General features: G+C 41.0%; 1 protein-coding gene across 1 annotated transcript in view; it reads left to right on the forward strand.

Moving 5' to 3' along the window:
* Positions 1-4,294: 4,294 nt before the first annotated feature.
* Positions 4,295-24,385, forward strand: part of LOC126399877 (SH3 and cysteine-rich domain-containing protein 2-like) — a 46,316-nt gene continuing 26,225 nt past the window's right edge. The window contains exons 1-2 of the mRNA XM_050060198.1: positions 4,295-4,712; positions 22,556-22,922. Coding sequence (XP_049916155.1) covers positions 4,623-4,712; positions 22,556-22,922 — 457 coding nt within the window. The 5' untranslated portion in view covers positions 4,295-4,622. The remainder of the gene's footprint in view (positions 4,713-22,555; positions 22,923-24,385) is intronic.

Raw genomic sequence — 24,385 nt, forward strand, 5'->3', positions numbered from 1 at the left:
GACTAGACAGAAAGTTACAGATAATAATCGCTTCTAATCACATTCTATTTGTTTAATTATTTTACATGGATTTGTTTGAGGGTTTAATCAATTGTTCTGTATCACATTTATATTAGATTATTCTGTTCAGTACAGCCTGAGGACGTACCCAAAACCCAAGACTGTGGGTGCATTAAATGAATTAAGTAACGAACATAATGATCAGATTTTTCTTTTATTAATTCAGTCATTGGTTTTGTCATGTAACATCCATCCATTCATCCATCCATCCTTGATGGCCACAAACAAACTGTTTGACTTGTTATATGAGCCAAAGCTGCCCTCATCACTGTAGTTCTTTTTAGTCTCAGTATATGGAAATTAGCACATTATGAAAGACTTTGACTTAATTACTATTATTACCTTTACTTCCACAGTTACCTTTACATTTCACACTTTGTTGCATTTTAAGAAGTTGTTTTTTTCTTCTGAGACCAATAACACATTTAGTTCGACAAGGTCAGCAGCTAACTGATGCATTTATCACAACTTAATGTTCCCCAGATGAAATCTGCGATGTACTTTTCTTTAATAAAAATCTGTTGGGCACCATGCAGAGAAGATCCCCGAGCCCTGGGTTAGATGTGTGCATACTTCATTTACTTTCCTGTACTTCCTTTAGAAGTTGGGGATAAGATGATAGCGAGATAACATTTGCATTAGCAAGGTCATTTCCCAGTATAATCTTCTAATTATGGCCAACGTGTCCCTTTCAGTGGAAATGAAGAAGGATAAAGCATTTGGATTGTGCTGCTGCAGCATGAGAACAAGCCACCAAAGTTACTCAGGGGATGTTTGGTTTATGTAATAGTTTTATGATTATCATAATGGTGGATAAAGTAGCTGTATATGTATGCAGCTAAAGCACAGGTTTCACAAATCTAAGATAGTCAGCATCACCAGCTCTTCCTCTATTATTACTGTGGAGAAGGATCTGTGCTGAATTGTGGCCAAGCAGCACCGCATGGGAACCTGTCAGATTCCAGATAAACCAGGCAGAGCTGAAACCAAAGCCTCCCAAACTAAAATCTCTGGCCACCCTGCGCTGAGAAACAGCTGACGTCAGCTGTCTCCCTGGACCGCCTGCTGCGATATGGCTCCTTTTCCTCTGGAAATAGATGAGAAACAAAGTTGGCATAGATGACGAGTGATAACGAGCGAAAACGAGTAGGGAGTGTGCAGAGTGATGGATTTTAAAAATGACAGAGGAGAAGAGGATGGAGGATAGATAGCGTAGAGAGGGAGTAGTTGTTGACATGGGGGAAGCGTAGAGAGAATAGGGTTATGCTAATTTGAGCGGATGGGGAGATTAAATGGAGTCATATCAGGTCATGTGCCTTCCAGAGACGGGACCCTAATCCCCCTTGCTTGCTCCTTACAGCTCAACTTTACACACATACAGTAAACACACACACACACTCTCACACAAATGCATGATCCTGTACTGTAGATTGTGTGCAGAGGATGGTGCAACATAGATTTCAGGTGACAGGTGTGTAAATGCAGCTGATTTTTGTTTGCAAATGTCTTCAGAATGAAACATTTCCTTGAGTACTGCCCTTCAAACAGAGTGGTATGAGTGTGTGTGTTATAAAAGAGACAGAGAGCGAGTGAGGGAGTGAGGGAGTGAGTGGATGGAGGGTAGCGTATCGCAACTAGAGCGAAAAAAGTTCCCCCGAGCAGTTAATAAAAGATGATGCTGCAAAATGGATACCAGCTAGAGCTCCGACATGACATGAGAGAAAAGGATACGGCTGTTTTTCCTTCTTTTTTATCTGTCTTCCATGTGTTTTGTTGTGAAAGATTGATGCTGTTTTTGATGTTTTTCAGCGACCAGCAGTTATGAAACTTGCATGCATAATACACAAATGGCCACCGGGCATCAACATCTGAAAACACCCTACAGATAATCACTAAAACATTGTGTGGTATCTGCTCGACGGGGGGGATTTGCATAAGAGGAATGCAAGATGAGAGCAAATTAGATCAATAACAGGCAAAGAAAACTGCACCACTTTAAAGCATTACGACACAGTGTATAATACAGTATTTATATGTAGTATGTATATTTATGTATGTGCAGTAAGGTCACACCCTGACACTAGTTACACCGAGAAGCCCTTGACAAGTCCTCATCAGCTTTATCATGCATTTATGATATAATAATACAGCCTTTCATTTACATAATTACCTGTTGCACCACAACACGATATTGTTTCACTGACGGATAATGGCAGCAGCTTGTCAACCTGTTCAAGGCCAGCCATGATTGTTTCAGACAACTGCCACTAAAAAGAAACTGGGACATGGTGTACAGAGCTGCCTCTGAGAGGAAAAACCTCGCTCAACAGAGGAAAGAAAGATCTGCTTGCATTTTACTCGTGACACTCCCATGATGATATGCTGATTGCAGGTAGAATATAAAGATTTCTGCTCATGCTTAAGGATGAAGTGGTATTTTGATATCCATTGCCCAAGGCTGAATTTTAATAGACGCTCACTTTCCACCGTCTGCCTTGTTACTTCTCACGCCACAATTGTCCTGTTAAAGTCACATTATGTGCCTGGGTGAGAGGCAGGAAATAAAAATAGTAGTCAGCATCTTTGTTCTAAGTTGTTTCTATATTTAGCGCAGGGTGGTGGAAGACACATACTGCACACAGGCTGTTGATACAACAACAGAAACGGAGTGATTAAGAATAAACACAACATGCAGGGAAGGCTGATAAATAGTCTCTCACGCACACACAAAGGCAGGCGGGCAAGCAGAGAGGAGCTGTCCTTGGTGCTGAATCAGCCACCCGTGCTTGGCTGCTGGCGCTCTATGTAGACTGTTGTGTCTGTCTGGTTGCCTGTGGCTCTCGGCAATTGTGTTACACACCAACATTGTTGGTTTTTAATGTTTTACAGTGTGCTTTTAGCTACTGTTAGATTCATTTCAGCACCAAAAAGAGTAGTAACAGCTATATCCTTTGATTTACGCGTAGGCTAAAGTGTCAGGGCCCCCACCTGGCCTTCACCTGCGAAATGTCACTCAAATTAACATGTACCATCCAGGAGGAGACTCAAAATGATCACAAAGAGATGGAAAAACACTGCAAAGAGATGCAAAGGAATTTCAAAGAGACAACTACGCAAATGGGCAAAACAACCACAGAGAGACTCAAAACAACAAAGAGACACACAATGACCACAAAGAGACACAAAACAATCACAAGGAGACACGAAATGAAAACAGAGACACAGAACAACCATGAGGAGACACACAATGACTGCAAAGAGACACAAAACAACCACAAGGAGACACAAAACAACCAAGGAGACATAAAACGGCAACAAAGAGATACAAAATAACAAAAAACAAGTCAAAAATGATCTTGCACAGACACAAAATTGCCTCAGTAAGTCACAAAATGACTACAAAGAGACACAAAACAACTATGAGGAGACACAAGATCACCCACTGGGCCCATTGTATCATAATCTGTCCATGAAGTTACTGTTAAGTGCCTACCAGATTTAGATAGTTCTTTCTTTTGCTAGTTGTTTGTTTTGTGAGAATTAAGTGGAACTGTTACCTCCGGTTGCAGCATTTATGAGTTCTTTGTACTATTGTTTGCTTGCTTGCCGAGGATGAATAAACCAAAAATAACAACAAGTAAAGACAATGGATGTATTTGCTTTTATGCAATTAATTCATTAATTCATCATAAGATAAGATAAGATAAGATAAGATAAGATAAGATAAGATAAGATAAGATAAGACAAGATAACCCTGTTGTTAGTCCCATGGCAGAGAAATGTGCGTCGTTACAAAGGCAAAGGGAATATTGCAAAACAAGAAGCATCATTAAAAAAACACAAAACAAAATAATACGTAGCCTAAGCATCAGTTTAAAAGCACAAACAAAATACAAACAGTAGAAAAAAGCAAAATATACTAAATAGACAGGCTCACTGGCGAAATAAACATATGTACGATATAAATGTGAATCTTATTATTTATATACCTTAAAATAAAGATGTAAACATTTACAGAGCTGCATCACAAAAGTTACATACTGTACAAATCCATCTTCAATCTTGCACCGCCCACTTCTCCCGGCCTCATCACTTCTCAGCCAATCAGAACACGCTCCTCCGGCCCCTCTGATGTATTTTGAGCCGTCTGGACCAATCAGAACGAGCCTCGCACTCAGTCACGGCGAAATCAAAGTTCTTGTAAGAGCGCGTGTGTGCCCCGGTGGATGAGAGAGGCTCGAGACATCGGAGAGAAGTGGACAAATCTAACGGCTGCGGGATACTGGATATTTCCTCCCGGTGAATTAATCATTGTTACTCGTTTCTGCGTTGATTTAGAGTCTTAAATTAGAGTTAAGAAGCATTTTTTTCGACGGAATACCGTTTTACACCGGTGAAAGATGACTTGACAGTTGAAACTAGCTCTACCTCCTCGGACTGTAGCGATGTTTAAACCTGTACGTGCGTAGTTTCCCACCACCGCCACCGCCACCATTCCTCTGTCACCGTGGACTTATCAGTTTGTTTCGCTTTTGCTGTTAAGGAACATTTTCTGAAACGAAATGACGGAAATCAGCGAGAAGGAGAATGAGCCACAAAACCGGGACCTTCACCGACCACAGGCTACCGTGCCCAGCCAACCTGAGTCAAAGGTAACAGCACACCTGTGTAATTACTTTGAAACATACAGCAAGGGTAATGGCAGTTGGAATTAAAGCAAGGGTGTCTCGGAAGTTGCGGTGCTCATTTTTAAGTAAGGTTTTACACCAAGTGTGATTCTTATTTCTATTTTGGAGTCGTTTAACCGTTTGTTAGAGTGTGTTTTCTGGCTTACAGGGCTAATAGTGGCTGCAGGTGTTGCATAACAACTCTAAGCCGCTTTAAGTCTCCTAACTAGCCTGACTTTAAAGTTAGCAGAGGGCAGAGATTACACCAAAGTGTGCGTGCAGATTGTGTCTGATCTTTTTGTGGCTTGTATTGTGAATGCACAAAATTTGCAAGAAAGAAAAGATCATGTTTCTTGCAGATTATTCAGTTAAAGTTGAATGAGATGCAGGTAGAGGCAGGCAAGAAGGGTGCTTTGAGACGGCGTTGCTGTTTGGCTTCAGCTTAAATTAAAGGCAGGCATCCAAAACAATAAATGCTAAGAGGTGCAGCGTCCAAGCAGAGGAGTTGTAGATCTGTTGATAAACCCAAGGCATCACAAGACAAGGGGTGGCAAACATGGTAGAGGCATGGACAAATTAACCTGCTTTGAGGCTGCTGGTCACCTCTATTAACTTCACATTCCTCCCCTTCTCTATGCAATGTACATTTTTTTCATGTGCTTTCTCTGCTGGAATATTATCTGCCCCCAGATCTGCTGCAGGGGTAGTTTAACCCCTTCAATTATGTTACACACCCATACTGTAATGGTGGATTTCTACTCTAAATGCACTCATAAATCATTTCCAGAAATAAAATTGATTAGGATACTTTATGAAATATTGCTGGAGCCATGATGTAGTTTGTGCTTGTTTTTTCTATCCTCTAAACAAGGTAAATATATAAGTGTACACATGCATTTATGAAATTGAACCCATGGTGATGCATTATGTGAAGTGTATATAGGTAAGCTTCAGGTAATGGGAGTCAGGTGTGTGGAACGGGAAGGAAACAGTTTTTGACTGTGTTTTGGAAGCATGTAAAAAAGCAGGAAGTTTTGGCATGTAGAACTGAATTTGCTGAATGTATGTAATGATTACATATGGACAATGCTTTCGCTCTTCTGTATTGTGGTGAGCATGTGTAAATTGTATTTAGAATAAATGGATGGCCAAACCCAAAGAGATAACGCACACTGGACATTGGGTTATTCATAGTCCAGAACACGCGTCTGGAATAGGTTCACCCATTCGCCCCTCAATGGCTTGTTTTGGTAAAAGTCACTACATCTTATTTATCTGTCCATTCTGATTAGGGTTGTAGTGATATACCAGTTTTGAGGTATACCGTGATATAAAAGTTGACGGTTATCATACCGTGTACATTTTCTTATCTACGATATTGAAAGAAATGCAACTGGATGGAGAACCTCCCCTTTTATTTTAGTTATTTTCAATAGAGACTCTTTACACACACTGCAATTAACAAAATGGTTTCAAGTTTCAGTTATAGTAATAAAACGTTTGTTCAACCAACAATAACCCACCATTTTCATTCCTTTAAGGGTCATTCTGATTGATAATAATATAAATTCTGTAATACTGTGATACCATGAAACCGCGATCTTTTTTGAGACGATTATATCGTGAAAATCTCATACTGTTGCAACCCAAATTCCAATGGAGGAAGACTGTTTACATAGAAATCGCATAATTGAAAAAATCACAATAAATAGTCTAAACAGATATTTTTTCAACAAAAGCATGAGTTAATTTATTTATTATGAGTAGTTACCTTATATCAATTAAAAAGTGATGCTTGTGAAAACACATTACATTTATATTATGTATGTAAAATATCCTCAGTTTTGGAAGTATCTCCAGAAAGCAGTATGTTAAAAACCTCCAGAGGTTGATATTCTGTGGACAGAATCGATTTAATGAGCTAATTTTATCATTAGGAAATTAAATCAAAACAGTATTTCCCCTAGATATTTTCCGGTGACACTGATCTGCCACTGACCTACCGACCATTCCAATGGACAGAAATTTTTGAAAAAATCCAGAGTTAAAGCTATAAATCTTTCATATGATTTTTTTGACAAATTATTTACTTTACAACAATATGATTAATAGACTGAAACATTCAGGACTATTGTAAATTCTTTGGTAAATTACTGCATTTTTAATTGTCACTGTCACTTAACTTACTGTTAGCCTGATTCTAGCATTTTTACCTGTAAATATTGTTCTTTCTGTTTCTGTTTTCAACCTTTTTATGCTGCAGTCTTGGCCAGCCCCTCATGCAAAATAGACTGCAGCTAACATTCCTAACTCCATAAATACAGTGCAAAGCAGCTATGATGAGCTAGAATATAGCAGAATATCACAACAGTGATATTACTTGCGATAAATAAACAGATACTAAAGTGTACTCAGTTTGGCCGTTCTGCTGCTGTCAGTATACTGCTGAGAAACAACAAATTGCTTGATGAATTTTGAAAAAAGGAAATTATGTTTTTAATTACCAACATTCTTTTTCAAACAAATTGAACATTGAACTGAACACAAAAGGCACCAGTGAAAAAAGAACGATCATTGCATGTTAAAGTGCGCTTTTCGACTAATACTATCTTTCAATTGACTCCAAAAATCCTTGAGTGCAATATTGAGGTCCTTTGTGATGTGTTTAGTGCACAAGTTGAAATTGTGGTGATGCTGATGCTCAGAATGTCACATACACTGGTGCATTTTCCCAAACACATTTTCAATTCTACTGGCACAAATTAATATACACAGTTTTTCTTAAAATCTCGGCAAGTCAGAGGAGTATAATAACCTCAGTCTAATCTCAAAGTATTTCTTAAAACAAGGTGGACTTGTTTTTGCTGTTTGATCTTTTTTGACGAAAAGTGGAGCTGAACTTCAAACCGAGACGATAAATTCTCACTTACTGACTTGACCTAAATCTCCTGCATCACATTTATTTTTTAACATTTTCCAAACACGCTTCAAGAGCAGCCTTAATTGCAGCAGCAGTCAAAACAGCAAATCACATTATGGCTGGCTTTTGTTGGTCATCACCACAGGGACCTGGAACAAGCCCGGCAAGACGGGCCTCTTGTTGTTTCTATTTGACTACAGACAAACACAATGGATGGTGGGTGTTGAGGTGCTGCGTGGATTTACGAGCCAATCAGCTAGCAGATGTTTGCTGTGTCTTGCTGGGGGCTGGGTCATAATTCACACAAATGGTCGGCCAGACAAAAAACAGAACTGGGAGGAAGCAATCCTCCAAGCTGCGTCAGCCTTGTAGCTTCTGTGTTTGCCAAGCCCCTGCTGGCAGCCGTGACCGCTCCACATCCCGCAGAAGAAGAATGAATAGGAAAGAAAGATTAAATGTACGTTACAACTGCGGGGTCTCTTTCAGAGTAGTCTGCTCGAGGGGATCTCTAGAGCTTCACATGTCTCTCTGTCACTGTCTATCTTCTCACTTCTGTATATTGCTGTATTCATTTCATTACAGTTTCCACTCTTTGCTTTCCCTCCTCTGCCTCCATGTCTGTCTCTTTCTCAGCTCCTCTTACCGCCCCTCTCTGCAGTCTTTCTCATCTCTTCATCAGCTTTGTCTCCTTCATCTCTCACTCTCCATTCCCCCTCTGTCTCCCCACCGTCCCTCGGCTCTCTGAGTATTTATTACAGTGATAAGTGGGCCTACCAGCTTTTCTAGAGTGCTTCTAATAGATGCTGTGACAGAGCACGAATAGTTATTCCACCTCCAACACCTACGGGCAAGGTGATAGCTCCAAAACTATTATTATTCCTCGCTAATCACTTGGAGCGTATGCCACTCAAGTGTCTCGCATTAGTGAGGAACGGTAGAGGAGATGACGAGGAAAGTTAGGAGCAAAGAAAGACAAGCAAAGGTTAAAGGAGTAGTTACACATTTTGGGATACAAGCCTATTCACTTCCTTGCCAAGAGTTAGATGAGAGGATGATACCACTCCAATTACTGTACACTTAGAGGTACACTATGCGGGATTATCCGAAAACAACAATGTGTAGTATGAAACACAAGTAATCTCTCAGTCATCACTTATGGCCCACTAGAAGTGTGTGGCGGTGTGCGAAAACTGGGGACACAGTGTGGAAAAAATGCAAATATAGTGGGAGGAACCACCAAGGGGACAAAGCGTGTTCCAAAACGAGAGTGACTCTGGGGTTGGCTTTCACATTTACTCCTGCAGGTGAGCACTGAAGGAGAGAGTGGGGCTAAAGAGCGACATGGAGTAGGTCTGTTTTCCGTTGGACGGTTTGGTGCTGGCGGTCAGCGTAGTCAGTTTTGTGATCCTGCAATAGTACAGTAGCTTGCAGTGTACAAACAAGCAGTGTAGGAAGGGAGGGGCCAAGTTTGAATGCTGTGTTTAACAACAATTCCTGTGTAGTATACCTTCATTATGAAGTTACAGCCAGCAGCAGGTTAGCTTAGCTAAGCATAAAGATTAGAAACAGGGGGTAACAAAATCTGTCAACTGGGACCTTTAAAGGTCACTAATTAGTATCTTATTTGTTTAATTTATACCAAAAGCTAAGTTTGATACAACATGCCATTTTCTTGGGGGTATGTGCCAGACTGTTTCTTGGCAACCATTAGAGACGCCAAAAAATTTACTGGTCTAAGCCAAGAAACAATCTGGCACCTAACCCCAAAGATATGGCAAACTGTCATTTTTACATTTCAGTTTTTGTGTATGTGTTCATTTATGAGCTTTAAGCGCAGTTAAGACCAAAGATTTATGACAAGACGAGTTGAAACCTGCAGCTACTTGCAATGCACCATTCTGCAACGTCCTGAAAACCTAGCCTGGTCAGAACCATCATGATGACGCGAGCTTAACATTCTGTTTTGCTTGCTGTATCAGTCGGGCCCCGCTGCAGCCCCAAAAACTTTCAGTTGGTGGGAGTACTCAACTTGACAAACTCCTTTAGCCAGTCAGCGTAACAAAGGACTGGGAAACATTTTCAGGAAGGAAGGAACAACGAAAAACTTCTTTTCTTTAAAGAAACTATGCGAGTGCATACTTCTGTTCTTGTTTAATTAGTTTTATTTTTACTTTTTATCACTGTTCTGCAAGCTGCTGCCTGCATTTTACGTCATCAACGACAATGCAGTCCCTGACTGGTTGCTTACGTTGTCAGCTATGGTGTGGATCCCTGATTGGCCTCGATTGGATTTTACAAAGAGAGCAAAACACAATGTTGAGCTCACTTCATCAGGATGGTCTTACCAGGCCACAAAAACCTGCCAGTTTACACCAGTGCAACTACACGAGTACATAGCAACGACTGTAAATACTTGTGTTCCAGGTTTATATGCTTATTTTTGTATAATTTGTAGCTTCTTAAAATATGAATGAGGATAGTGATAGTGAGATAATTGTTACAGTTGCATTTCTAGTCGTGATGAAACAGCGAAAGCATAAACAAAATGATCTGTGCTTTAGATGGACTGTATTCATAATAAATATGCCACAATATTTTAAATAACCAGCGCCAATTACTTGTGTGATGCATGTGTGTATAATATGTGCACATACAGTGAGCAGCAGCAGCAGCAGCAGCCCACCGTCCAACCCGACACATTGTGTGGACAGAGACCAATGTACGTGTCATACATGACAAGAGCTGCAGGAATGTAAATGAGTTAGACTCGGGCTCAGCGGGGACAGAGTGCTGTTGTCAGAGGATGCCACAGCAAGCAAACGTGCCGTCTGCTGACAGTTTGTAAATGACTCGGTCAGCAGACCTTGCCACAAGCCAACTGGCTGTTAAAACAGGTAACATGCTTAATGTTATAAAGCCAGCCACTGGCGACTGGACAAGCTAAGTTGTACATGACACCATTAGCTGGCTTGAGTCGAGCTGAGACGGGCCAGTTCACACTGCTGCAACTTTCCCTGCAATGTTCTGATGACTGTTTTCCCCTTATGTGAAGCAGGGCTAACTGGCTGCTGGCTGTAGCTTCATATTTACCACACAGACCAAATAATGGTATTGATCTCCTCATCTACTACTTAGGCATAATAAACAAATATTTCACAAACTGTTTAACTACTCCTTTAAACTCTACGGTGTTTATCAGTGGAGAAAATGAGCGCTCTGCTCAGAATCAGCCGCTACATAAAGTTTAATATTCACCAAAGACAGTGGGTGTAAATGCTGATAATGCAAGGTGGTGCTGTGCCACGGTCCGCAGGGCCTTCACACAGCCCATCGCGTTCTCAGCCAACACAAAGACGTTTTTATGAGGTGAAATGATGGCAATGGTTTCTCTCTGACTTTGCCCTTCACACTCACTTTCTCAGCGCTCTCCTCCTTCTGCTGTTCTTCTCACTTACTTCCTTATCAGCCCTTTTTTCTCCTCTCTGCCTCTAATTAATTTCTTTCTGTCCATTTAGAGTATGTATTTCTCTGTTCTATTGACTGTAGCCCTTTTAAATGAAACCCAAAACCTTGTCTTTTTCCTCCCGTACTTCACCCCTCCTCATCTTTCTCTCTTTATGTCTCACATTCCTCCTTCGTTGTCTTCTTTCTCTATAGCTCTGAGTGTCGGGCCGTTGATGGTTGCCTGAGTGCTTGAGAGGATAAGGATGATTTAAGAATAGGATAGCAAGCCAGAGGTCCTGCGAGAAATTAGAGAAACAGAGAGAAAGAGGAGGAAAGTGAAGTACAAGTGTGAGAAGAGAATGCCAAACTAAGACAAGAGAGGAAGAGGCGAGTGACTTTGAACAGACACGTCTCTTCATTTGTCTGAGCATTACATAGGACTTGGGTGGCCAATTCAGTCAATTAAAGCAAACTACAGTGCACGCTCTTTTTTGATTAAGACCTCTCCACTTAAAATTATCTGTCATAAATGTGTCAACATGAAGATTTATTGTTACAGTTGATAAAAATGATACTGTTTTATTTAATTAGTTTTGGATGAGTTTTGACATTTAATTTCCTCGGTCAACTTCTGTATTCCTGTGTCAGAAGGTAGCTAAACTTCTTTAATGAGCTTTCTGATGTGTACCAGCACACGTCTGTGCCATTCATATGATTATACCGTGTGTAGATGACATTTCTGAACAAAGCGTGTTCTGCCTCCTTGTTTGTTTCATCCGTATCGCTTTTAGCAGGAGGATACATAAGTCACTTCTGACAGATCATGATATGTTTGTGTTTCTCCTGCCAGAATGATTGACTTGTACCGCTGACCTTTGAAACAAACTATAGTCTGCACTGAAAACAGATGAAGGGTTACAGAGAGACAGACACTCATGAGGGAGACAGGTGGAGACGGATGTTCAGACAGACAGAAACACAAAGAATAAGACATCAGCACTGTCTTATCTGTACATAAATGCAAACCAGCTTTTCAGTGTCACTGTAGCGCTCATGTATCCAGTGTTGACCCAGCGCTGGTTTGATTAACGATGAAGTCATTAAATTACTGTCCTTGATTGAGTTCTCAAATGCTGCTGATCCAGCAGAGTCCCATGTGCAGTGTCAGGGTTGGAGCGGAGTCAGTTGGGAATAAGTACGGATGTTATTTAGTCCTTTGTATAGCACTGACCTTAGGTTGCTGCTTCAGAGACGGTGGACTTCTGAGGTTACTTTGTTTCCCCAAAGGCAAAGCTGTCTGATGTAATGGAGTGGAAAAAATAAAGTTTTCTAATGATAGTTCTGATCTTTAGCTCTGAATGGCAGATTCACCTTGAAAAGAACTCAGGAAAAAGTACACATTTGACTGCATCGAATACTTAATGCATCAACAAAGGATTATTCATAAAGAGCTTGGGTTGCTTGGCAACTATGATGTAATCTTATTATCAACTCTTAAAGAGTGTACTGCTCATAAGTTACTGGCATTGAAAGAACTTTTGAATATTTAAGTTAAAAGAATGAGACGCTCTCCACTGCAGTTTATCAACTGAATAATTCATCCCTGTATTTTTCCCTCTACATTTGTCCCTCATTTATCTGAAATGAAGATTTCTGAACTGACCTTTAAGTCCATAATGACGGTTGTGCTTTGAATATGAATACAGCAATGTTGTCCTGCACCCTGCACATCTTACTGTTTCTCTCTCCCCTTTAATTTGAATTAGGAATGACAGTTTCTGTTAATTGTCTTTTGATAGCCCAGCCTCCATTAATCAGTAACAAACCAGTTAATTAATTCTTAAGAAAAAAATGGCAATGACATGAAATACAAGAGTCCTTTCCTTTTTGACTCAGTGAGCTTTAGCGCCACATTTCAAAATGCTATTCATTTAAATATTTTGTGCTGTAAATTTTTTGTCTTTTATTTTCTGTTGGCTTTACTGACAGACAGCCAGCTACTCACATAACATGCAGAAACATAGTGCCCGCTCTCTGGTCTCCACTTGTTAGCTCGCCTTAATTTTGACCGCTCTTCACTGTGCACCATCCAGGTGCAGTGGGAGCGGGCTGGTAGTGACATTCATTCAGTGATTACCGCTGGTGACACTGCCTTGGTGGTTAAACGGCATTGCAATCCAGAAACATTGTGCCCACCTTCCGGTCTACCCTCAGGTCACCCCACTGAATAAGCAGCTTCATTTTGAGCCTCAAAACCTGTTTTATCATTGTTAACAATGTTAGCACTACTAGCTGTACTGACACTGCTAACGGTGCAAACAGAGCTAACAGTGCTAACTTGGTTAACAATGCTAGAGGGGGTTCAACACTGAGCCACTTACCGTTGTGACCTGGAGGTAGACTGTAGTTTGGGATGGCGTTACTGGTGGTAATTCCCAAATGAGTGGCGCCACTAGCTGGCTCCAAGACACGGTTGGTATGCAGTTAACTGAAGAGTGGTGAAGATAACCTATAGACCAGTGGCTTCCAACTGGTGCAGCCACAGGGTCCAGATTTCTCCTCAGCCATTGGTTCGAGGTCCCACAGTTTAAAATGTTCACTGTCAAACTTGTGTTTGGACATGTCGTTGAGCTAGTTTGCTGTCCGTTAGTCACTCACTTGCTGCAGAAATCAGCGCTTCAAAATAGAAGCTCTGTGCTGGAAATGTACTTAATATAAAGTGTTTTTGTTTTTTTACAAACTTGACACATTGGTGAGTCAATTTTTGTCAATCAAAATATCTTTTTAGTAACCAGTAGGCCTTCTTTACAATTACCAAGTATATAATCTAGAGGATCACAGTTTAATCTCTGTGTGTTAAATGTAAGATAATATAGCCGTAGTGGGCAATCAAAGGGTAACCAAACTGTTATGAACACCACAATGACTGTTTTTCTTTCACCACTGTGTGGAAATCAAAGAGCCATTGTGGCAGTTACCTAATGCTAACTGCAAAGCTCCTTGTGCAGTTAAGCCTTTTAAACGGCTGGATTTGGAAATGCAAGCTTCTTTTGCTGCACACTCAGGCAGGCAGCTTGTGAGCTGGCGAAGACTTTGCTCGCAAGAGGCTCATGGAGCACTAAGAAACAGCCCTTCAATACAGCCAGATATTTGGGAGCCACACACAGAGCTGTGAATGTGACAATGAGAGGAGGATAGGAGAATATTTTTTCTTGATTTACACCTTTTTCTTTCACCTAAGGTATTTATATACAGTGTAATAGCTCATAGAGACACGTCTGGTTCTTAGCTTGTCCTCCAAGCTCTCAGTTTGTAATTGCCTCAATCTATAATCTCTTTAGTAATAAAGTTTTGACATGACAGTAATTTGGTAAGTAATACAGCGGTAATCAAGGGAGCCATATGTTTGATCAGGAGAATCTCTCAAGTGGCTGAAAAATGTTGGACAAAGTTAATGTGATTACATCTGAATGCTTTTACTAAGAGCTTCACCTCTCATAAGGACTCTTTTATAGCGAGTTCCCTCCTAAAATCTGTAATTAAACGATCAATTCTGCACCATTCTAGGAAGTTTTCAATTTGTTCCAAGCCCTGTGAAAGTAATGCAGCTTGTGCAGTGAGGCGTTAAAACTTTCCATTCGCACAAAAGGTCGTTTCAGTAGGTGCACTTTTACCTAACAGGGTGCAGTTGGAACAATGCCTAATGAGGTCTCCTTTAATTTAAAGCTCAGGTCACTGCAAGAAGAACGCCAAACTTAATCAGGTTCCTGTGTGTCCAGAGATGCTTTTTAATATCATGAGCAGCCAGAGATGTCCAGAGGAAAACACTGCAGTGGGCATGTTATGTGCAATAGCTGGTGGACATGAGGGAGAAATATTTAGAAACACGTGGGAATAATAGGGGTCCAAATCACAAGTTCCAATGCAATGCGATATTACATTGATTCTTTGGACAATGATACAGTATTTGCTGATATCACAAAAAGTCTGCCACAATACAATTTAGATTTAATTCAGGGGTCTACTCTGCAATCAATATGAGATGACGTCAATACATATCCTCATTGTCTTTTTCTTGGCTGCTTGCTATTATCAGCCTGGCACTAGGTCACAAGCAATGTTTAGGCAGGAGGTGCGCTTGGATGGAAATGATGACAGTGCCATGGGAACTTCAAAATAGAAGCATGTCTTAAAGATGACAGTTACACACATAGAAAATAACATGCACAAAACACTCTACATATTATATTGTAGGATTTAGAGTAATGAATTTTGGACCATACAGTGTATTTGATCAGTGCATGTTTCATCAATTAATAGTCTGGTACAGCTTTCAGCATATAGTGGAGCACACTGCTGTGTAACGGCTGTGCACAAGGACACAAAGGCAGCTTTGGCACTGCCAAGGATGTCAGGTTTGGTGCCAGACCAAAGGTAAGACAAGCATTTCTTACCCAAGCCAGGCTTTTAAACCTAATATAGTGAGTGCTTTTTTATATTTCTTTGACTTAAAGTGTTTTTATGAATTCTTGTAAATGCAAGATCAGACCACCAGACGAGATGTGCAAACTGTTTGGCAGCTGAAACAACTGGCAGAGGAGTAGTGACAGGACTGTTATTATTTTCTAGTATTATTATCATTATTATTATTATTATTATTGTTATTATTATTATTTCTGTAAAGAAAACTGTAATTTCAGTCTTACAATACACCATGAATGGTTTGAAGCCATGTATAACTCCAACCGGCACAGTTCTATAGACTGAATTACTGTGATGCTGCGCTAACAACAACAATCACCTCCAGGTAGAAAACTGGCAATTGATTACAACTATGGACATTTGTGGAATCAGCAAACTTCTTGGTTACCGTTGTTGTTTTCAGATGTGGTGTTTAAAGATTTGTAGTTGTGCTTATTTTATGTACCGTGCTGCTTTCCAACTGTCCGCCGTTTGAATATAATGTGCGTAACATGAGGATTTTCTATTGTAAATAAACATTGTGATTTGGTCTGTAGTAGTTGCAGTTTCACGAACAATATTACACCCACTGTTTTGTCAGATCTGTGACCAAGCAATTGTTAACAAGCTTCTTTAATCTACTCCGCAAAATGCCCTTGCTGGAGCATTAGCTGTAGGTAGTCTTTTATTATTTGTTGTCGTTGGTTTAATATTTATTCAATATATTTTTCTATATCAGTTTATTGCTAACTAAGCTAGCCCAGGGTTTCCCACACATTCATTTATTTATGGAAGCCCACCACAATAACAGCATCTGCTGCCACATATTGATTTTTTATTTTTGGAGCTGGACAGTTCGTTACGATTGCTGTTGGTATGTATACAGATTAATTTTTTCATTTGCTCCACACCCTTGCAGTGCAGAGTGTACTCTGGGCACAGACAGAGCAGCAGATCGCCAGGTGCAGTAAAAGTGAAGCCTAACTGTACATTGCAGTGGGTCTAAAGGTTTGCATTCACTAGCGTCTGTAGCAGCTGCTCCTCTCATTCATCGATCTGATCTGATCAGCTGTGATCGGATCGACTGCTCATATCCACCCCGCAACTTAAAACTCCACAAACTGCTGCTGTGGACAAAAATAACTCAGGAAGAGTTCCATGCTGCGTTCATGGACCCGCAAAAAACTCGAATGATACAAAGACACTAAGACACTTTGCTAACGTCATTTGTCAACATTCTTGTTCTGGAAGTCGGTCCCCAGCATCCCCTTCCTGATGACCTCATACGTCTGGTCGTAGACCAATGTGTAGTCTGTCATGTCTCCAAGTAATGTCAAGATTGAATGACTCTTTTTTTGTTTAATCGGATACAGTGACCATTGTAACAGGCAAAAATATGGTGTAGTCTGAACCTGGCATTATATATACTCTTTGCACTCTTACTGGTGCGGACTCTGTATGTTTATTAGATTACTCACTGTCTTGTACTTTGGGAATATAATGTTGATTTTTCACTAGTGATATTGTGCTAATTATTTCTACAATACCTTTAGTGTAACTATATAGTGTATTGTAATCTAAGTTGTTGTCAGTGCTGTTTCTAGTTTCACAAATGCGCAGATTAAAAACTATTAACCTTTTACTGAAAGAGTTTTTAGCTCACTGTGCCTGTGCACCTGCACGCTCAGCGAGGGCAGGAGACCACGTTTACAGATTGATCCAAAGATGGAGGACACTGTGTTCAGGTTTAGAAGGTATAATCCTCTCTCAGCAAGATTGCAGTCAAGAGGTTAGGAGTGTTTGTTTATGTGTTTGACAACAGCAAACAAAACATTATCACTGCAGTATTAAACTTAAACGTGTAAATATGTAGAACTGTTGGCTGGGAGATTTTTCTCGGGAGATTTTTCCTTAGACGCCTCTCTTCATCACCTCTGTGCTGTAAAAACGGACAGTGTAGAAAAGCATGGGCGTTGGGACTGTATTGTAGTGGCAGCAGGATGACTTTTCGCCTTTCACAGGCATCTTGTGTGAACGCCCACCCCCCCACTTCTTAATCATTAATTTATCCAGGCATTCCTCACAACAGCCTATTTATAGAAACCTTCACCAAACATCTCTGCGCTCTGTGCTCATTTTCAAACGGCCAAAGAACAAGGCTGAGACGTCTGTTCTGTCTCCACTGTACCATTTGTCTGTCAGAGGGGTGATAGAAAAAGGCCCTGGTGCATTGGGCTTTCAGAGACGGAGGGGGGTTGATGGTGGTGGTGGTGGTGGTGTGGTATTTTCAGATTATCTGTTCTCTGTTTCACCTTTTTTTTCCTTCACTTTCTTTGACTGCCCTCCTATTATTTTTTTATTCTTTGCTTCATCTTCCTCCTCAAACACCAGTCTGCTCTAGTACAACACACTTGGACTGTGATGAGCTAATTGCCGTCAGTAGTTCAGAGTGTGATGGGTCTCCAGTTCTGTGATCCATAAATAGACTTTTCAAAACCTTACAGAGAGACACAAGAGTGCCATGGAGAAATGTAGAGATTTGCATTCATTAGAGCCCTGCCTTTGATTTCTGTGCTGTTTTCAGCAGAGGATGTTATGGCATATAAGAAAACCCACCAGCAGCTATACTTACACACTTGCAACATAAAGCCACACATATATAATTAGAGTACCATTAAGGATATGAGATGCTCAAGATAGTGGTGTATGTGATGCCCTGCAGCTCTCACATTTAGAAAGCTGGGGCAGCTGCTGTTGTATTGTCAGTGTATGAATACTTGTACTGTGCACTGATAACAAATTAGATTGAATTTGTTTAGTGCTTCTCTCAACAAACTTAACTGCGTTAAGACAACAACAGCTTCACCACTGGGAATGCGTCCACCAAACTCCTTTGGTAGTGACTGTACATGCTGTATGATTATGACGCTGTTACCACAGTGCAGTTATTGAGCCAGTTGGAAGACAGAATTTGTAAAGAGGAACTGACCTTGGTCCTGAATGTGAAACCACTTGTGTGCATGGCCCAAAGTACATGCAATTCAAGTATGTGGACACCTGAACTTTAGAACATGTTTTTATTATTGTTAATTGATTCCATTCAAACTCAAAGACATAACATCTGCTCCTCTAAGAAGGCTTTCCATAAGATTTTGAAACCTGGCTGCAGGGATTTGTTCCCATTCAGCCACAAGAGCATCAGTGATGTTGACCATTAAGGCCAGCTCATAGTCTGCATTTCACTTGTATGAGATTGAGATCTGGCCAGCCAAGTGGGACCTCTCCATGTGCATGAGGGCTTTGTCATCTGAAACGGGGAAAAGAGCCTTTTCCAAACTTTTTCCACAAAGTTAGAAGCACATGTTTGTCTAAAATATCGTATACAGTAGCATAATATCTCCCTTAATTGGATGTAAGGGCTCACACTCGTGGAAAAAAAACAATGCTAACTAGAACTATATAGGGGTCTTAGGCTCGTCCCCATCGGAGAACCCTTTTTGGTTACTTGTAGAACCTTTAGCCTTGTTTCCAAGAAGCGGCACGGTACAGTTCAGTTCAGTTCGCTTTTTTTCTGTTTCCAGTGTGAAAAGTTGTGGATGGTACCAATAGAACCGTTCCGTACCGTCCCCATTTTTGGTCCCCCCTCTGTTGGGGTACCTAGCACACAGATCTGGTACTAAAAGATGCAGCTGTTAACACTGCAGTCTGTTGATTGGTCAATAGCAGACGGTCACTCTGCTCAGGGCTGAGTTGTGGCTGGTTTTGAGGCTCATGTAACCAGTGTTCATACTGTGGAGAGTTTTATTAGTAGACTGAATGAAATGGTTGTTTTGCTGCCTCTTGCAACAGCTGTAGACTAAAACCTTAAAATACATTCCCAGACAAAAGTCATACAAATTGACAAAGATGTCCACATACCTCTGAGCAGTTAGTGTGCTTCAGCTTGGCCTCATGCCGAACTGTGAAAATGCCCAGAGTCGTTGCCAAGCTGCAAAAACCACATTGCATCTTTTGTACATTTTGGTCATAAAACACTTTTTCTGGATTATTTCTTTGACGGTGCTTTCGCTTAACCTTTATAGGACAGGGTAAATGGGATAGTGTAGATATAGAAACTGCTGAATAACAGATCCACTGATGAAGTGTTTAAAACCACACACTTAAATTTTATTCATTCAGCAGTTATTTATTGCTTTCATTAGTGCAGGTCAGTGGTGGATGATACAGATTTTAATGGAAGTTAAACTGAGTGTACACTGAAACACTGGAACATGTCAATATGAAAGTCCGATTTTCATTACTCAGCCCTGTACAACTACTGAAAACTTAGCTTTTATTCTTTTATCTTGTTTATTTCTGTGTTTCTTTAATCTTGTAAAAGTACCAGGAGGTATATTAAGCTATTGATTATCAGTCATGTGTTGCCTAGTTTGTGCCCGAAGGAAATTGTTCTTCTCCCCACGGAACTGGAGCAAAGAAAGGCGTTTACCACAGGGAAGATTAACAAAGTCAGACAAGTTAAAAATCTAATACAGAGGAACATCCATTACAGAATGGGCCACCAGTCGAGCCAAGAAAAGGCCATTAAGGAAAACATGGACTCAGCTCCCTGTAGAAAACATTTACGAGAGGCACTCGCTAATGGGTCAACAGAGAGGACTCTTTCATCACTCAAACTAATTGGCATCTGTGAATCTGTGGCTTAAGGAAGAAAAAGAGAAACCTGCTCAGTGTTATTGATGGGATTTGCTGCGAAGGAGTGCAATGGGCCATGCGGTGGCTTTCAAAGGTACAATAGATGTGATGAAGGTGCTTCTCTTCCACACATTTTCCACTTTTTTCAGACTCTTTGCTACATCTCTATAAGATAAAACATGTTTATACCACAAAATAAACAAAACAGTTAAGAAGTAAATAAACTCTGTAGAACTTAAAAGTTTAAGGCGGCACTCTGGTTATCGACCCAGTCGCTAACACAGACAGCTAATGAGCTCTGTGTAAATTGAGGAGGTGCTCTTCAGTCTGGGGGACCTATTACGTTCTTGTCCTCATTCTCCAGGCCATTCTCTTGATATATGAGTTCACATAGTTATTATTTCCATATATTGGATCCCATCACTCCTAAGTCCCCGTAATTGTTTGCCATTATCAGTTCCTCTTTATTGTAGCCAAAAGCACTCGGTGGCAAGCTAGCGGGAAATGGGGGCCAGCAGAGTAAAAGATAAACACCGTGTTTGCCGTGCATCACTGACTGCATCAAATGCGAAGGTGCAGGCCGCTCAATAAAACTAATCAAACGTGAATTTTAAGGGGTATTGACTCGCTTGGATTCACAAGGGATGGCAAATTTGTGAACTAAGGAAAAGGGGGGGAAAAGCTAAAGACGGGAGATCAGAAGCCAGCCTGGCAGGGCAAGGACAGTCAGAGGGTAGAGCTAACAGTCTGTTTGTTAACAGACTGATTTCTCAAACACTGTACATCCCCTCCAGCTGAAGACTTTTTGTCATTTCAGAGGCCACTTCTATTGTTCCTACTTGAAAATTTCACCCATGCCACAAATAAAAGAACGGGTTAGTCTTTTAGTTTTTCAAATGGTAATCAATCATCACTGTAGGACTTTTAACAGTGTTTCTGCAGGTACTTAAAAGTCTTTTAATGTCTTAAATTCAAGTTTATAAATATTAGGCTTTAAAAGTCATTCAGGCTTCAGCGTGTAGGATTTAGGGGGGATACAGCAGCAAAAATGGGATATAACTGCTTTCTTTAGTGTATAATTACCTTTCGGCACAGATAAATCCACGAGATAGCACTAGAGGGAAGGGTCAAAAGCTTCAGACAACCACAGATGCGACGGTGGAGGAGGTCATTATATTGTGCCTTTTAACAGAGGCAGCACTGTAGGCAGCAGTGGTCTGTGAGGCCATTAAATACACTGCGGTATGTGGATGGAGAATTCTTTTCGCTATATTACTGATATGTTTGTTCTGCCATTAGTTGAAATTTTTTTTCATTTCCTGCGGTCATCTCTCAAGGTCCAGATCTGTAAGCTTTGAAAACGGGCACAAATAAAGACGAATCAAATGCAGTAATTAATGAGCAATAAATGGAAAAAGTACGGACAGAAGGCTCCGTCTGTCTCCTTATACATATCTAACGTTGAATATAAATGAGCCCTTAGAATAAGCCATTTATATCTACATAGGGAGCAGGTCCACTGAGTTGGCCATGTTGTACTACCATGTTTCTACAGTAGCCCATAATGGACAAACCAAACACTGGCCCTAGACAGGGCCATTAGCATTTTCATGTCGGCTGCCATAGTTAACAGTCCCTCCATTACGAGCCGAACAGTGTCGGGAAAAATAAGGATTTTTAATGTCAAACTGCTTTATTCAATGTTTTTAGCGGTTTAAATCAGCCATTTGTTTTATAGAGGAGGAGACCTCTGTGGATAGTTTTGCTCCTGGTAACAATCTCATGAATAATGAACTCTTAAGAGAGAAACACTGATTTGTAACATGAAACTGCCTCTTTGTTTTGGAGAGGAAGAGACCTCAGCAATTAATATGGCTCACATTTAAAACCTCCTGAACCATGAGCACTGAAGCAATTCTAACTGGTAGTTCATGCTAACAACATGGGAGAAGTTTTATCTGGTTGTAATCTGCGACCCTCACTGCTTGATACCACTAAATCCTACACACTGCTCCTTTGAATAGTCTAAAATTAGAAAGTGTGAGGTCTTCAGTGTCACAAAAAATGTATCTAATTTTATTTATCCATCTTTTAATTTATTCTTGTCAGAATGAGTCCACCTCTTCCGTGTAATAGTCCGCATTTCTGATGTGACAAATATTTAAACCCCTGACCTAATACTGTCTTTTTCCTTTATACTTGCACTTACCTTGCACCCTTGGTGGATGTGTTTGCTGTTTTTAGTTAAACAGTAACCCATTATTACTGAAACTGGTTATAATTTCTTTTCCCCTTGTTTGTCTTTCAGTTACAGCGGTTGAAGCGCTCCCTGTCCTTCAAATCAGTCATGCGCAGCAAGAGCATGGACAACTTTTTCCAGCGCAGTAACGGCGAATCCCGCCACCCCTCGGCCCTCATCACCACACCTCCACCCCAGCTGTCTCCTTCCCCCATCCCTGAGTCCCCCCTGGCCTATGATCGCTCTCCGTCCCACTCCCCGTCCACCAGTCCCAACCCCTCATTGTCTTCACACTCACCTGCAGTCAGCCCCTCTCTGTCTGTGACCTCCAAAAGCCAGCAAAAGTCTCAGGCCCAGCCGCTCAAGACCCACTGTTTCCAGGAGCACGTCTTCCGTCGGCCTACCAGCTGCCAGCGATGCAAACACATGATCCAAGGTAGGTCAGTTTTTCCAGTTACTTCAACAACATTTTTGTTACTTTCCTCACTCCCATGGAGGACATGAATGTGTTCAGAGGGGAAAACGTCAGTGGTTACAGCTGAATGCTTTAGGCAAGCATATTCATGCTTAACCAGAGTTTAGTCAATCTACTGTATCTAGCTGAAACAAGGTGCTCCTCATCAGTGTGCAAAGATATCAGTTAAAAATAGGCTTGGTGTAACATCAGCTTTAAAGGGAGCTGCAGATATTTTAAGTTTATTTGCAGAAGTGTTTCCACTAGGAATCCTGCCACTTTACCCCAAAATAATGAAGCAATGTTTCTGGTTCTTAAAGGATGAAAGATCAATACTCAGGATCATCCACAAATCTTACTGTGGATCGTTTGCAGCGGGTCTATTTCTTCAGCAGAAAATTGTCCCAGGGAACATTATTGACAGCGAGCTTTGTGGTCCAATTCTGTTTCCATGCCTCCCCTGGGAGTTATATTCCCTTTTCTTACAATTAGCATGCTGACGTTTCTCGGCCATACCTTTCATATAAACCAAGTCAGTAGGACAGGGCAGCTGTCGTACCAGAATACTCAGCTACTGTTACAATTAGGATGGCCAGAGTGATTAAACAGAAGTCACATTTATTACAGTATATGCAACAAAGCCTTGGCCAGTCAAGAGCCAAACTTAAGAGTTATAATCATAGTATGAACACGTCAACTCACAGCTTAGAAATATTTTTAAGAACCTGGTGTAGGATCTGGTGTAGCGTTCGCATCAGCTGATTCAGTCCTCTGGCTGCCTGTTGATCAGGATCAGTTCAGGATTGTGATAATTGTGTACAGGGCAGCGACACATTTGTGAGCTCTAAATGCTCGATTATTGGCAAAACTGTTTGGCCTTTTGACCACTCTGGAAAGCACATTGACCGGCCAGGACCAGGACCTTAAGTGCTTTCATCGTTGTGGCTCATGCTTTACGGCCCAGACACACCCAACCGTCATGAACAAACTAGTGGCGACGAAGGCTGACTGTGTCTCGGACAGACTGTTTGCCTCGAGCACACTGCAAAGACTACAGCCAACGGCTAACTAGCACGTAGCTTTGCTTTTGCTTGCAGGTCTCCATACCAGCAGGCGACATTAGTCTGTATTCATCTTTAAAAAAGGGAAACGGAAGACCAACGGGATCAATTCAAGATGCTAGGTGGCCAGGTAGCACATGAATAACGCAACTCGATGTTGAAAGAACAAAGCATAAGCACCTTGCAATAGTGAGCAATGACACAAACAATTACAAACCATTTTTGCTAAAGAGCTCAACAGCAAAAAACATAATCTTACCTCACATTATGAGTTTGTTCTGATCTCACACCCTCTTGACTTAAAGGCGCTGTATGTAAGAATGTGGCCAAAACGGTTACTGCACTCAAATTCAAAATACTGCCGCGGGTCGTGTCCGCCCCCCC

The sequence above is a fragment of the Epinephelus moara genome, chromosome 13 (assembly GCF_006386435.1).
Source record: "Epinephelus moara isolate mb chromosome 13, YSFRI_EMoa_1.0, whole genome shotgun sequence".
Taxonomy (NCBI): domain Eukaryota; kingdom Metazoa; phylum Chordata; class Actinopteri; order Perciformes; family Serranidae; genus Epinephelus; species Epinephelus moara.